Below are 15,311 nucleotides of genomic sequence, written 5' to 3' on the forward strand. Positions count from 1 at the left end.
CTATGTTGGTGGGTTAGAGGTTACATTTCTGGGGAAGCTTGAAACTGTAATGAGATTAGGTATTAAGTCTTGGTTTACTGATGTGGGGCCTTAACACAAGTGACTTCAATATGGGCCCGTTGTCTCTCTCCTTTTTTAAAGAACAGCCTAAAGGGTGTACAATGCCATGGCAGGACTTCTTATGAGAAATATAAACATAACACCATGTGTGTGACATTAATATTTTCATGGCTTTGTGGGCAGGCTACATGTGGGATATATACTGATCCCTGTGATTCTACTAGACCAAACTCCATCAGCTTTGCTTTTAGTTATGATTGATTGATATTGATGCATTTCCATTGTCTTACTGGGCTCCTTTGGGATAAAAGTTCCAGAATTTTAATATTAGCCTATGACACATGCACATTTAGGATGGAACTGAGATTTTAAGATCAAGCGCCTTACTAGGCAACATAAAATTTTCAACATGACAGTACTTAACAGCATACTCTCTAAATATTCCCTATTGTACTTCTGTGTTCTGCAGACTTTTTTTTTGGGGGGGGGGGTAAGGCACTGATATTAATGAACAATTTTATTTATATATCATGTACATCTATGTTATTTAAATGCATCATGGTATTATTTTATCATGAAATCAAAATACATACAAAATATAACTTCTGAAAGGATGAGGTAAAAAACAAAACAAATATAAATCAAAGCTCTGGTCATTTCTTCTTGCCTGTACTGGGATTTGTGTTCTCTGCTTGGACTATGCTGAGGTGTACAAACTCAGCATTGGATGCACCTTTCCCATAGCTCGGCAAATAAAAACAAGAACCATGTCATCATTCTGGAAGGAACTTCTCAGAGTCTGCTTGTCCAACTTCTTGTTTTTCAGGCACAAGTATGAGATTACTTCTAAGGTGAAAATTAATTAGTTCTCAAAGTTCTACATTTTGAAGGGACTTGCTCAGTCATGTGTGGGAGTAGAGTTCTCCCTAATAAGTGGGAAAACACATATGCGGTGACATCACTCTGTGATTCATGCCCCACTGTGTGGCCCTCTGTCTCCATAGAACCAAATGTTTGCTGAGAGCTGGTGATGCCCAGGACCTGGGGAAATTGTGTCTGTGTCCAGGATCCCTGTTCTGTAGCCTGAGTCACAGGCACACAAACCAGGGGATGGTTAGGCAGACACCTAAGGCCAGGACGGAACCTGTTCATAGACACAGCTTCATTTGGTCCCTCTCTGGCAGCTCCCATAGCTACTCCCAATCCACAATCAGACGGAATGGAAAGGTACATTTATTTGTCCCATAATAATTGAAACTAACCTGAGCACAGCTTGTTCAAATGAGGAACAGATAGGGCATTTATTTAAAGCAGCTTTGAGAGCCAGAGAGGAAACTTGTGTGCCTCCTATTTCCATTTGCTACTGATGTGTCTAGGCCTTGTTACCATGGCTTCTGAGAGCTTCCACTCAGACACCAGGCGGGAATGGGTCCCCGTGGGGATGCTTTCTCTGCGTGCAGATGGCTCTTGTTCAGCATCTTTCTCTTTCCCAAGGCTGTTTACTCCTCGCTTAAGAATTTTTTTTAAAATTTCACATCTTTTTTTAGTAGAGCTCAGAAAGTTTTACAGTTTTCTCAGACATCACTTCATTTGAACTTCATAACCCTCCAAGGTGGATAGAACAGGGCGTGGGTGTCTTCCTTTTATGGATAAAGAAACAGAGCCTTAGAGAGGTTCAATGGCTTCCGTAAGCTGCAGAGCTGGGAGAACACTGGTCCTCTGATTATTCCCACAGAGTCAGAAAAATTATAGCACAGGAAGTACATTTTCTTATAGCATTAGGCATATTCAGATTAATTCTAGTTTATATTTTATGTCAGCTGAATATGTTGCAGTTCATCTATTGCTGTCCTGGAGTTCATTTAGGTGGGGTCACCTGGTCCTAATATAGATGCCTCCGCTGCATTTGTAGCCATCCTCCCAGCAGAACTCATTAGCCTGGTGCCAGGAAATTGATGATAAAAACAGGACGTGTGCAGTGCCATCTTAAGAAGCCCCCTTTTACATAAAACTATTGGAAATGTGTCCTTCACTACAGAGGACGGTTAGCTGCCCTGCAGAGGGACTGTAAGACTGCATGCCCTCTGGCCACTGGCTGTCACAAAGATAAAATTGACAGCTTAAGAGACCAGCCAGCTAAGTGAGATATTTAAGCCAACAAACAGCTTAAACACTCTTAGGTCATTTTGCTGTACTTTATGGGGCAGTTTTGTTGGGGGAAAGTGAATGATTTCCCTCTTGCTTCCTAAATCAAGATGCCTCGGACTCTGTCTGCTTTGGTGTTTGTTTCTTTGTGCCTGGATCTGCCTCTTTTTTCTACATCTACTTCCAGCTCCCTGTCTTCATCTCTCTCCTCCTATAGTTCCCTTTTTTGTTTTTCTCTCATTTTCTTTTATATTATCTGTCACCTTAATTTACACATAATTATCACTAACAGATTAAAAATCATATTAATGATGAGGACAACTTAGAACAATTTTATTTAAGAATTTTTAATCATTCTCTGTGTGAGAGACTGAAATTTATGTGTTGACATGCTATATCCTTAACCCGAGACCCCAAACGTATAACCAAAATATACTTCTGTCTTGCTCACAGTACCGCTCCTGCATAAATGCCCTGATATACTTAGTTACAAATAACTCTGCAATTCCAATCACACGTATTTACATAGATCATAACAGAATCTTGCAAAATATACTTTCTTTCCCAGGAGTGTCTGCATAGGAGGAGGAGGCCAGCAGGTGTCAGCCTCACTCAGTAGGAGAACTGAGAATGGCTCCCTTGCAGTATTTCTTTAAGACAGTTTACTTTTTTTTTGAATGAACTTTTGAAGAACCAAAGTTAAATTCTTGTTTGTTTTAAGCAAACTCTGGGTTGGTTTAAAGAGAAAGTAGATCATCTCAATCCTGTTTCACCACACCCCCAAAGTGCTATACTTTTAACAAGAGATTGGTCTCTTGTTAAAAAACACAGCTAGTGGATTGAGGTCTAATCTCATTATTGTTTGGGCATGCCTATCAGTAAACAGGTGATTTAAATTTCATTGTTACTTGCAGGGTGATTGATTCATGATAGAAAACAGAGCTCCATGGAGTGTGCCTTGGCATATGTACAGCAGTATCCCAGCCCCTGGGATTTGGAGGTAGTCGTCAATGCACCAACCACACACCCTCACAGCCCACTTGCAGATGAGAAAGCAGAAGTCTAGAAAATATTAGTTCCAAGACTCACAGCTGTGGGGAGGAGGATCTGAGTTAGAACTAAAGTCAGGAGCTGGTCTTCAATGGGCCTGTATGATAAATTGTTATTTGAGTCTAAAACGAGGGGCCATGTTGTTGACCTTGGGGATTGTCTGGCATCCATGCTCTGTTCCCCTGGTGTCACCACGTTCAGATTGAGAGGGCAGAAGCCACACGAGGCTGGAGTGGGCTGTCAAAACCTGTGCCGGTTCACAAGTGATTATCTTCAGTGTAATCCCCATAGCAACGTAGCCGCGTGAGGCCCAAGGCGGGATGATAAAGATGCTTATGCTGGAGAAGGAAAGAAAATCCTAGGGACAGCTTGATGGAGGAGGGGTTGTTTTGCAGTCAGCTCACAGCATTGCTTCTCCTTAGGCAGCCGCCACAGCCCGTGTGAGAGGGGCCTGTGGGGCCTGTTGTTTACATAATCAACCGAAAGCACTTATCCTTGTCTAGCTGACTAGCGAGCCAGAAGTCACTTTTTCTAGCTCCTGAAGGTATTTAAAGATGAAGGACGCTCTGCCAGCCAATCCCTGCCTTTGCTGGGGGGTTCAGGAAACCGGAGCAAGCAGCAGAGGCCAAGGAACAGATGCTCAAGGTGTTTTTTCCGGAGGCGCATACTTGCCAACCTTGGCGGAGGAAAGCAGGCTCAACAGACATGGGGACAAGCTGAAGGCAGGCCTCCTAAGAATGGTTGTCCCTGTGTCTTTGAAAGTGGTTTATGAATGTTACGTTTTTAAAAATGTTTTTAGTTAAATGGCATGTCTCTCTAAAGCAGAGGATTCAGGTGCCTTTGATAGAGGCTACTAGGTAGTGCCCCAGTGTGGACAGTTAATAGCCCCGTGGGAGAGACACATGGAGGTGAGTTGCTTGTATCTTTAAGGAAGAGCTTGCTGGCTGGCTGTGGGGACTGCTGTTAGCGGAGAGCCCGGAGAGCCCATGGTTGTCATATCATCTGTGTCTGCCTCACCTGCAGGGCATGGCTCCCTCTGCCAAGAAGCCCACCTCCAGTGACCGAGATGGGGAGGGGGGTAAAGGCTAGCCAGCCATTTTCACCCAATGTGGCCCTACTCACCAGAGCTCCCAGCTGGGTTGGCCACGGCTTGTTGGACATCCAAGTTCCTCTTTTCCCTTTGCCCAATCCAACTTTGTCCCCTACCCTTCACAGGTATTGATCCCAAATCCATCTTAGCATCTGTTTTTGGGCAACCCAACCTGCAACAACCAACTTATCTCTTCTGTTTGGAGAACTTTATGGCCCCAAAAGGTAAATGGCTAAAAGCCTTTTGTGATCATATAACTTTTCAGTAATACTTACATAAGAAAGGAAGTATTTACAAATCTCAGAAAGGAAAAAAAATAGTTATCTAGAATTAGGCCTATAAAATAGTCAGTTGACTCTCAACATAGTCCACATCACAATTTTTACAATTCAAGGAGAGGGTTCTTGAATTGTTGATTTCTGACACCTCAAAAATCTCACAGCTGAGGTTTTCACAGCCAGTTCCTCATCGATGAATGGCCCCAAAAGTTTTCCACATGTTCCTAATTGTGCTTTGTGGCTCCATGAACCTTCCTAGGTAGTCTCAAAATACCAGCGCATTGCCTCCCTCTTGTTGGGGGTGGGGTCAAGGTTCTCTCCTTAGAGATTTCCTGCAGGGGGGCAGAAACAGGGGGAAGAAGAAGTGGGTGGAGAGGGTATCTCTAGGGCACCAGGCTCCACTCTATGGCCCTGGCGATGTTGTTTCCAGAGACTGCTGGATCTGTACTTGAGCCTTAATGACCTAATTGGGTAGTTTTGAATCGAACGGATTGGGTCAGAAAAAAGAAAACATCTGAAGGAATAAGTAATCTCACCTTGAAGGTGCTGCACAGGTAAGGGGCAGCGATAATGAGCAACTGATTCATGGCACTGGTAAATTTATTTTTGAATTGATAACATATTCGATGTAATCTAAAAAGTAATAAACATAGGCAACAAATTGGGTTACAAACATATGCAACAAATTGGATTACATGAAATCTGAAAAATTTATAATTTGAAAGGTACAGAGATTTAAAGGAACAATTCAGCCCAAGTCAGAATCAGAACAGTTTTTAATATGATACCAAAGGGTGATAGTCCGCATCACACAGGAGCTGGATTTTGTGTGTTTGTTATGACTAAGATAGCATCTTGTCCTTATCTGTATCTCAGGAAGCATTCTTATTAGAACCATCTCCTAGAAGAAAGCAAGTTATATTAAAAATATTGAAACATGGGTCAGTTTTCAGTATTGCAGAATGATGAAAAAGCAAATATATGAATCCTGAAAAATGTAGTGAGAGTAGACACTTAAAAAAAATAAAACAGATGACAAAGAAGAATTTTTGTTTCTGGAATTAAGCCGTTTTCATAATAATATATGGATATAGTTCTGTCATAAAAATCTGGTTGAGGCTTTACTCAGTAAGTTGTTAAAGCTGTTTTGCTTTCTCTAACATGGTTCTCTTAAATTTCATCTGATAAGTAAAAAGAAAAACGTCACAAACTTTTTACAAAAGGAAACTCTCCTTTTCCTCGGTGATGATTTAAAACATTCAAAACCATTGTCTCACAATGCCCTGAATGAAAGTCTCAGAACTATGGGTTTTAGATTCTGATACATTTCCAGGATGTCTGACCCCCACATGGGAGTTGAATGTTTAAACTAAGTGGTGTTGCTTTAGGGGTGTTCCAATAGGCAATGCAAACATTTCCTTCGTTGGACTTTAGGCTTTCATAGCATCTCCTAAATAAAATATGCTGGACTTAAGGTCAGTGGCTCTCACCATGTGTTGGCTGGGCTTCTTAGCTAGGTCCATATTATGACAATCAGGGAGCATTTAGTCTCAACTGGCCCATTAGAACATATACACCCCCCCTCCCAACACCATTTCTCATTTTATTTACTTTCTGACTTTTGAAAGTGTCTCAGCTGTGCACCCTCATCGTTCCTTCCTTGATTCTACCATAGTGTTGATCTCTGCTGGCTAATTTTTTTCATTCATCCTATCATTTCTGGCTTTTATTTGCCTATTCGTGTCAATGTTCCTTTTTAAAAAATTATTATTATTTTTAATATACTGAAAAGAAGTCTTACCATGCTCACTCGAAAGTGCTAGTGGCAATTTTCGAGGTCTTGACTGAACTCAATCCACATTTCAACTGCCAGTATTTTACTTAAAAGAAATGTTATTATTCAGCTTTATCCTCTCTAAAAGACAGTAGGGAAGGCAGAGAAAAGGACACAATTTTTAGCAAGTAACAAACCACAGGAAAAAGTTCTTACTGGGTCACCAGGGAATATCAGGGCAGTTAGGAGAAGTTTATCTTCTCATTGTTTTTCATTTGATTATATGTTGAGTATCATTGGCTCAGAAGTTTTCCATTCCCGTCAGAGATGTTCTCATTTTGTCATAAAACTTCAATTGAGTCTCTTAATTTGTTTCCTTTGGTCTATCACGCTAATGTCCAGAGGAGTCATAAAGAGACTGTAGGAGACCCCCGTCCTCTGTCGTTGCCTTCTCCTTCGGCAGGCCTTGGTCAGATGTTTGTGACTCTCGTCAGAGCAGTAAAATGCTGACATTAAGAAAGAGAACCCAAAGGAGCAACATTATCCGTGGGCTTCATTGTCAACAATTTGAAATGTAAAAACAAAACTGAACCCATGACTGTCATCTTCGGAAAGGTAACTACTTTGGAGAACTTGGTCCTCTGGGCTTTGGGGGAAGAGTTCCGAATGCTTCAGAGATACAGCACTTTCTCTAGACCAGTGGGGTAGCTTGTTCCATTTGCTTTGCTTTTTGCCACCTAGCAGAGTCTGACCTGTGGATTCAAATCTAGGTGGAAACTAAATCTCTCTTCCTTCTGTTCATTTTATCTACCTTTTGTCACGTCTACTGAGAGAGCAACATTTTTAATACGTAAATGTTTATTTTACCATGCACAAATTTTCTTCATTACATATAAAGTTCACTGTAGGGCATAAATATATATTTTTTAATTTGGAAAAAATTTCAAACTTACAGAAAAGTTGCTTGAATAAGAATAGCACAAAGGGCAACAGTTAACCCTTTACCCAACTTCATCTATTGTTAACATTTTATGCAATTTGTTTGATCATTTGTGCACTCTCCTTTCTCTCCATGTGTATATACACACATATATATGCATTATTATATCTGTATAATAATGTGTATGTGCACACATAATATTTTGTTCTTCCTAAAGCATTTGAGAATAAATGTCACACATCACGACCCCTTAAATAGGTTAGTGCTTTTTACAGTTGAGGGTATTCTCTTACATAACCACAGGGCAGTTCTCAACTTTGATAATAAAACATTAATACTCTTATCTGATTTGTATGTGAATTTCCCTACTGCACCATTGATGTTCAGGATGAAGAGTAGGGAGGGACAGGTATTGCAGGTAGTTGTTTTGTGTCTTTGAACTCTGAAGGTTTCCAAAGCCTTTCTTTGTCCTTTGTGACATTTTTGAAGATGGAGTCCCCCACTTTTTTAAAAACAGGAGTTTCCTCGTTGTGATTTTGTCTGATGTTTCCTCATGATTAGACTCAGGCCATGCGTTCCTGAGGGGAATACTGTACACATGACACTGTCTGCTTCTCAGACAGTCACGCCTGGAGGCACAGGATCCATCTGCCTCTCCTCAGTGATGTCAACTTCCATTCGACATTCTCAATGTCTCCACTTCTGTGTCTCCATGTGTAGTTACTATTTTCTCCCTTCCCACTAATAAGCAGTTTTTGGAGAGATACTTTGGAACCATGGAAGTATCCTGCTCCTCATTAAAATTTCCCCTTAGGTTTTGCCCGAATTGACCTTTGTTATGATGGCTACACAATAATGATGGTCCATCCAGCACTCCCTTCTGTTTACTGGTCCAAGAACCCTCCCTTCTCCCTCACACATGTGGTTCTGCATTATCTGTATGGACTTGTGGCTACCTGTTTCCCTCCCCACCACTCCTGACCCCAAATGGTCTATAAGTATTATCCTCAGTTAGTAGTTTAGAGCTCAGGTTGCCCCAGATTGGCCAATGAGGGTCCCTTCAAGCTGGCTCCATGGACCGGTGTCTCACTGCCATTGCTCTTTTGAGCACATGCTTATCTTCTGGAAAAACAAAATGTTCCAGGCTCATCCTGAAGTTCCTCTTCCCCAGTCCTGCTTTCAGTGACTTCTGCAGGACTCCTGGCTCCTTTAGTGGGCAATGGTGTCACAGATCAAGGTGTGTGCACTAGCTGGCTCATCGCTCCTGGAATGTCTCTGCTTCTAGACCTTTTAGTGGACAGAGCCAGGAGATATGTACATGCATGTGATACACACATATAAGCACACTTGTACATACAGAAACACACATGATATATATATATATATATATGTGGGTAAATAAATATATAAATATATATTTGGATAGCCTGAGTCTACACCAATATCTCCAATTTCAATTTATCTTTCTGGTCTTTCCTGTTTAATATTTATATATATATATATATATATATATATTTAAAAAAAAATTTAATTCTCACCTGTGGATATTTTCCCACTGATTTTTAGAGAGAGTGGAAGAGAGGGAAAGACAGAGAGAAATATTGATGTGAGAGAAACACATTGATGGTTGCCTCCTGCATGCTCCCCGACCAGGGCCCGGGCCTCCTGCAACCGAGGTATTTGCCCTTGATTGGAATCGAACTCAGGACCCTTTGGTCTGCAGGCCAATGCTCTATCCACTGAGCCAAACTGGCTAGGGCTTTCCTGTTTCATATTTACATGCTTCTTCTTTCATAGCAATAATCCTAGCTTCCTAAAACACCAAGACATTTACTCATTTGCCCGATTCCATAATACATCTGAAAAAGTGTCAGAACACCTTCACTCATGTCTACTACAATAAACAGAACTAATGAAGAGTTCAGGATCTCTAGTTTCCAATTTTCCCATCTCCCCACCCTGCCCAAGGCAGAGTGCATGCAGGGCATATAGTCAAAACTGTGTTTGTAAGTTACTCAAATTTGTGTTTTTTTCCCCTCTCCCTACATTGTGGTTATGGTATTCATATGAAATACAGTTGGGTTCATTTGTTCCAGTTTCTTACTGTTTTTGTTTTTCTTTTATTGATTTCCTTTTTTGAAGGTAAAACATTATCGTGCTTCCAATAGTCAAAACTTACAAACAGGTATAATCAGGGAAATGCCCTTCTCTCAAATGTCCCTTGCACCCTCTTCTTCATTCCCTATAGCCATGATTTTCAACTGGCATGCCACAAGAATTTTTAAAACATGCAGTACCTGACTGTTTAGTCAGGAGCACTGACCTCCTTTTCCTTATGGTCAAATAAAAAAAAAAAAAAAAACAACAGCCAAAACAATAGCCATCCGGTGTGAAGGAATAAAAATTATACCTATTTTTTTTGTCAGATGGCAAAAAATATAATATAGTTTTTGGTGTGCCACAGAATTTTAATAATTAGTTTATGTGTGCCAGGAGATGAAAAAGATTGAAAATCACTGCCCTTTACGTAACCAACTTAATTGTTTCTGTTTTTTTCTTTCCTGTGACTTGTTTTTGGAAAGATAAGCAGATATATGTACATTTTCTTCCTCTTCTTTGTTAAGCAAAGTTAATGGTACGAGATATAATCTTTTATCCTTTGATTCTTTACTTTATAAGATCTCTTAGACATTATCTATCACCCCACATCAATTCAGAGAGCTTCTTCATTCTTTTGTTCAATGGGAGAGTATTCATTATTAGGGTTTATTCAGCAATCTCCTAGGCTCGGATGTTTAGGCAGTTTCCAGTATTTGGAAATTACACATAATGCTGCGATGAATAAACTGATGCATGTATTTGTTATATTGTTGGAGGGATATCTTCAGGATCAATTGCATATGCAATTTTGTTAGATATTACCAAATTCCCTTCACAGTGTTTGTATCATTTTGCCTTCCCAGCAATAATGTATGAAAGTGCCTGTTTCCTCACAGTTTCAGCAATGATTGTATTGTTAAGGTTTTGAATTCTTCCCAATCTAATGGGTGAGAAGTATATCTCATTGTAGTTTCAGTCCGTGTCTCTGTTATTATGAATGAAGTTGAACATCTTTTCAAATGCTTCAGAATCAATTTTTTCTCATTTTGTAAGTTGTCTGTTCATATTTTCTGCCCATTTACCTTATATATTTTTTTTATATTTCCTTCCCTCAATAATTTTTTAAACAATTTTTAGAAGTACTAGCACTTTATCTGTGATATATGTTGCAAATACAGTTGTTTTATTGTACCCACATGGGATTGGTTCCAGAACCCCCTCTTTTCATCCCAGTTGGATACTAAAATCTGTGGATGTACAAATTCCTTATACAGTTGACTTTTGAAGAACTCAAGTGTCATTGGGGCCTATTCTTCACACAGTTGAAAATCTGCGTATGTTTTGACTTTCCCAAAACTTAAATATTAATAACCTATTGTTGACCGAAGCCTTACTAATAAAGTTAACAGCCAATTAACACATATTTTCTGTTATATGTATTATATACTGTATTCTTACAACAAAGTAAGCTAGAGAAAAGAAAACATTATTAAGAAAACATGAACTTTGTTTTTTCAAATTGTCACAAATCTCCAAAATTTCCCCCAATATGTTTATTGAAAAAAATCCATGTATAAGTGGACCCATGCAGTTCAAACTCATGTCTTTTAAGGGTCCACTGTCTAAAATTCTGAAGCGCAGAGAGAAAAAACTGTTTTCGATCCATAGTTGATTGAATCTACAGAGGGGAAATTCGACTGTATTTTATCTTAGTTTGTACTTTCTTAGGTGACTTTATTTTAGACCTCATACAAAATTTAATTTAGTTAAATTTAATATGCTTGTTCAATTGCATGCTGATTTTCAATCACAGTTGCAAAGACTTTTTCTACCTGGATCATAGAGAAACTCAGTTATCTCTCTTTCTCCCTGGGCTTGTGCAGTTTTTTTTTTTTAACATTTAGATCTCTGATTGTGAAACACTATATTTATATATACAGTAGGTACTTGCCAATATTTGGCTGTGCTAATATTTAATATTTGTTTTTTGACTTTGGCTCCTGACACAGAAATCCGAAATTTCTCGGAATTTCCTGGGTGATAGAAACGTCTTTTGTTCTGAGGTGAGTCTTGCTGGGCTCCTGGATGGGAACTGGTCACTAGAAGGACCAGCCATGATTAGAATCTTGCAACTTTTAGCCTCAGCCCCATCCTCCAGAGAGGTGAGAGGGCTGGAGATGAGTTAATACACGAGCATGCCTATGTAAAGTATGGGGCTTGGAGAATTTCTGGGTTGGAGAACATATCCACATGCTGGAGGGGAACTACCCCAAATTCACGGGGACAGAAGCTACTGCGCTCAAGACCCAGAGCTTGCCCTATGTACCTCTTCATCTAGCTGCTCATCTGTATTCTTTAAAATATCCTTTGTAATAAATGGTAAGTAAAATGTTTTCCTGGGTCCTGTGAGCCGCTTTAGCAAACTATCGAATTTGAGGAGAGAATTGTAGGGACCTCTGATTTATAGCCAAGTAAGACAGAATTTGAGAACCTGAGAACCTACCACTTGGTGTCTGAAGTGGGGGCAGCCTTGTGGGACTGAGCCCTTAGCCTGTGGGGATTGTACTAACTCCAGGCAGTTAGTGTCAGAACCGCTTGGTGTGGAAATCCATCCATCTGCTGTTAGTGGTACTGTGAGTGTGGTGGTAGTGTGAGAGTAGAAAGCAGAAAGACAAGAGTTGTCCCTATTAATCTCCCTGGTTCATTTGGAATTTATTTTAGTGTGTGGTGTGAGGAATGGTTCTAATTTTCTCTTTTTCCAAACGGCTAATCAGCTGCCCAGCATCATTTATAAAAAGACTGTCTTTACTTCAGTGACTTGATATACCACTTATATCATGTGCTAAATTCTATAGTAGTTAAGCCCTACCTTTGGCAGTCACTAGATAGATGGCAATAAAATTTTGGGTTAAGCAAGCCCTCTCAAGTCAATGGACCCTCTATAAAAGAGGAGTTTTACAATTAAAATGTCATTTATAGATTTTGATATTAACCTCAGTAGAGTGTCTGAGTTGGTGTCACAATGAAAGCAGGGTTGTATGTCCCTAGCACCAGTTGTCAAGCTTTGTAAAAATGCAGATTTCTGAACTCTATTACTAGAAATTCTCATGTGTTGCCTTGGCTGGTGTTGCTCAATGATTAGATCTCTGGCCTGCCCACTGAAGGGTCGCTGGTTCCATTTCCAGTCAAGGGCATGTACCTGGGTTGCAGGTTCAATCCCCTGCCCAGTCAGGGTGTGTGAGGGAGGTAACTAATCGATGTGTCTCTCTCACATCAATGTTTCTCTCCCTCTCCCTCACCCCTCTCTTCTACTCTCTAAAAATCAATGGAAAAAATATCCTCAGGTGAGGATTCACAAAAAGAACAACAAAAAATCCTCATTGGATATTTTATTTCCTTAATAACCAACATGGGTGGATGGGGTAGGAGGGTCACTGGATAACTTTTTGAAAAGAATAGGCTTAGAGGAAAGGGACCGACTATATGGAATAACTATCCAATGCAGTGACATGTGGGAAAAGTAATAGTTAAATTATTTTGATGATGAAAAAACGAAATTCAGGATTTCCACTACACTACATACAAAATGTGAGAGTTACTCAAAGCGCTAGACGTTTACCACAGAAATCATTGGAAGTACATTCACATTTGGTAATCTTCCCACTCTAGATTCTATTCTCAGTTGTCTGGACATGAGAATTAGTTCTGTGATTCTCAGACCTTTTCAGTTTTACATGTTGTTCAGGAAGATTAGGGCTGAGTGACTTGTTTTTGTGATAAAGCCTCTGTAGGGCCACAATGATAGGAAGGGTGCTCTGATTTTACAAAGTTAGAAATGAGATTACATAAGTAACTACACTTAAAGTTTAATATTATGCATTTTATAATGGTAACATTAAAATTGCTCCATACACTGTCTCCTACCAGCTGGAAAATTAGTAATTCGGACAAGTTCTTTCCAAACCAGGGACCTCAATGGTTGAGCATGGAGACAATCATGGGTACAGCTCTCTATCAAGCTTTGACTCTCCGTGTTTGGCTGGATTGTGTGTTAGAAAGTACAAGAAACACTTGCTTCCATTTCCTGGGGCTGATTCACCAAATCTTTTTATCCAGATTGTTTTTATCTGCCCATTCCTTTATCTCTCAGAATAAAGTGCATTGTGGTTCTAATCTCTGATATGCGCGTCCTTTATGAATAAAAATCCAGGCTCACAGAGCGCACGGGTGCACATTTTCTTATGAGATAGTAAAAGCTCAGTGTGTGGCTCCCTGTTCCCAGTATGGCCTTACGGTTCCCACTCTTTGCAGCTTTAAATTTTTATATGAACCTGGCATCAGGAACAGGAATTTTCTTCTTTATTGTAAGTCATAGGAGTATATACCAGGCATAGAATTGCTAAATGTGGAAAGGCTTGTTGGCAAATATTTAAATATCTGCCCTTTGTCCCCTCCCCCTCCCCCGGTTTTTATCTGTATTTCATAACACAAAATTGGGGGATTTTGCTTTGGTGAAATCTGACTACTAAATGATGCTTGCAAATAACACATTTATCAACTAGCATTTGGGATTTTGATGAAACCATTTTGCAAGTAACTTGATATTAGTGGCTGCTAAAGAGTACATTTTGAAAGGAAAAATATGTTTTGGCATTGAGTACTCTGAGTCAAGTTCCTCTTCAGTTTATAAAAATCTTTGCAAATTGCAATGTGACCTTTTAATGTACAAGTCAGCCTTTTGGGTCCCAGTGCTATCACATGATACACAAAGTAATGCACATGTCAAACATGGTCAATAAAATCTCAACCTGTTTCACTATCGACCTGTTTCACACTTTTATTGTCTTACTGGCTCTAACCGGATATGTTGTCTCCTTATTCCCATTCTGTTGCTTAAAACATTTGCCCCATTGTTTTATTCATGCTTTAGTCACATCTTCATTGGCAAATACGGTTATTTGATTACTCATATTCTATGGTGATTCCTGGCATTTGGCTCAACATTTTGTTCCTTAGCCTCCTTATTTTACTTTTGAAATTCCTTACATCTCATCTGTCAGCTACAGTTGAATATCTCAAAGGTACCTCAGATTATCCTGACTCACCCTTCAACTTCTGATGAGAGGACCCTGCTAATAGGTTGTTATAATAGTCTAATAGGTTGTTAGAAATTGTTCTGTACAGAACAAAAAAAATCCAACTCCATTTAGTTGTCTTTCATTTGCAGATATTATTTCAAATTCAAGTTAAAATTGTATAACTTGGAATGAAACAATCTTAATAAGATGAAATTGTTGAAATATTAAAAAATTCCTACTCTTAAATGTTATTTCATAAGAACTCCATAGCGATCACTCTAAAGTAACTATAGAGTTGTTTTCATTTATTAGATTCCACTGAACAAAAGTAGTTGATATAATTGTGTAGTGGGTGACGTAATTTTTACCTTATTATTTTGTATCCCATGTCACCAATTCTTTGTGTACAAATTCCCTGGTTCCTAAAGGCTGTTAAAATAAAATATCTTTTCAATATAGTGATTAACTTTGAATGAATATGCATTTTGGGGGGGGGCAGTGCAAGTAATAATAATTCCATTTACTCTATCGTTTTTTTCATTGCAGGTGCTTTATTAATTCACACGTGGTATCATATCTTTTATTTACCTTCACCAGAACAGATCTCTCTTCTTTCAATAATGTTCTTTCCTTGAGTAAATGCTGCCATTCTTCAAAGTATTTTTGTCTAGATTTAAAAAACCATACCTGTACATTTTTCTCTAACAAGAAGTCCAGACATTATCTTATGGCAGAGTTAGTCTAGTGATTCAATGGTGTCAGGTCTGACATTTCTACAGCAATTTTAGCCTTTGCC

The 15,311-nt window shown here is 39.3% G+C and overlaps 1 protein-coding gene across 1 annotated transcript in view; it reads right to left on the minus strand.

The window, feature by feature from the left end:
• Window positions 1-1,407: 1,407 nt before the first annotated feature.
• The window catches only part of LOC102441522 (phosphatidylinositol 3-kinase regulatory subunit beta-like), an 88,452-nt gene continuing 74,548 nt past the window's right edge, over window positions 1,408-15,311 (minus strand). The window contains 2 exon segments of the mRNA XM_023755582.1: window positions 1,408-1,569; window positions 5,160-5,256. Of these exon segments, the coding sequence (XP_023611350.1) occupies window positions 1,408-1,569; window positions 5,160-5,256 (259 nt within the window).

Source organism: Myotis lucifugus, unplaced genomic scaffold, assembly GCF_000147115.1.
Source record: "Myotis lucifugus unplaced genomic scaffold, Myoluc2.0 scaffold_80, whole genome shotgun sequence".
NCBI classification, from domain to species: Eukaryota; Metazoa; Chordata; class Mammalia; order Chiroptera; family Vespertilionidae; genus Myotis; species Myotis lucifugus.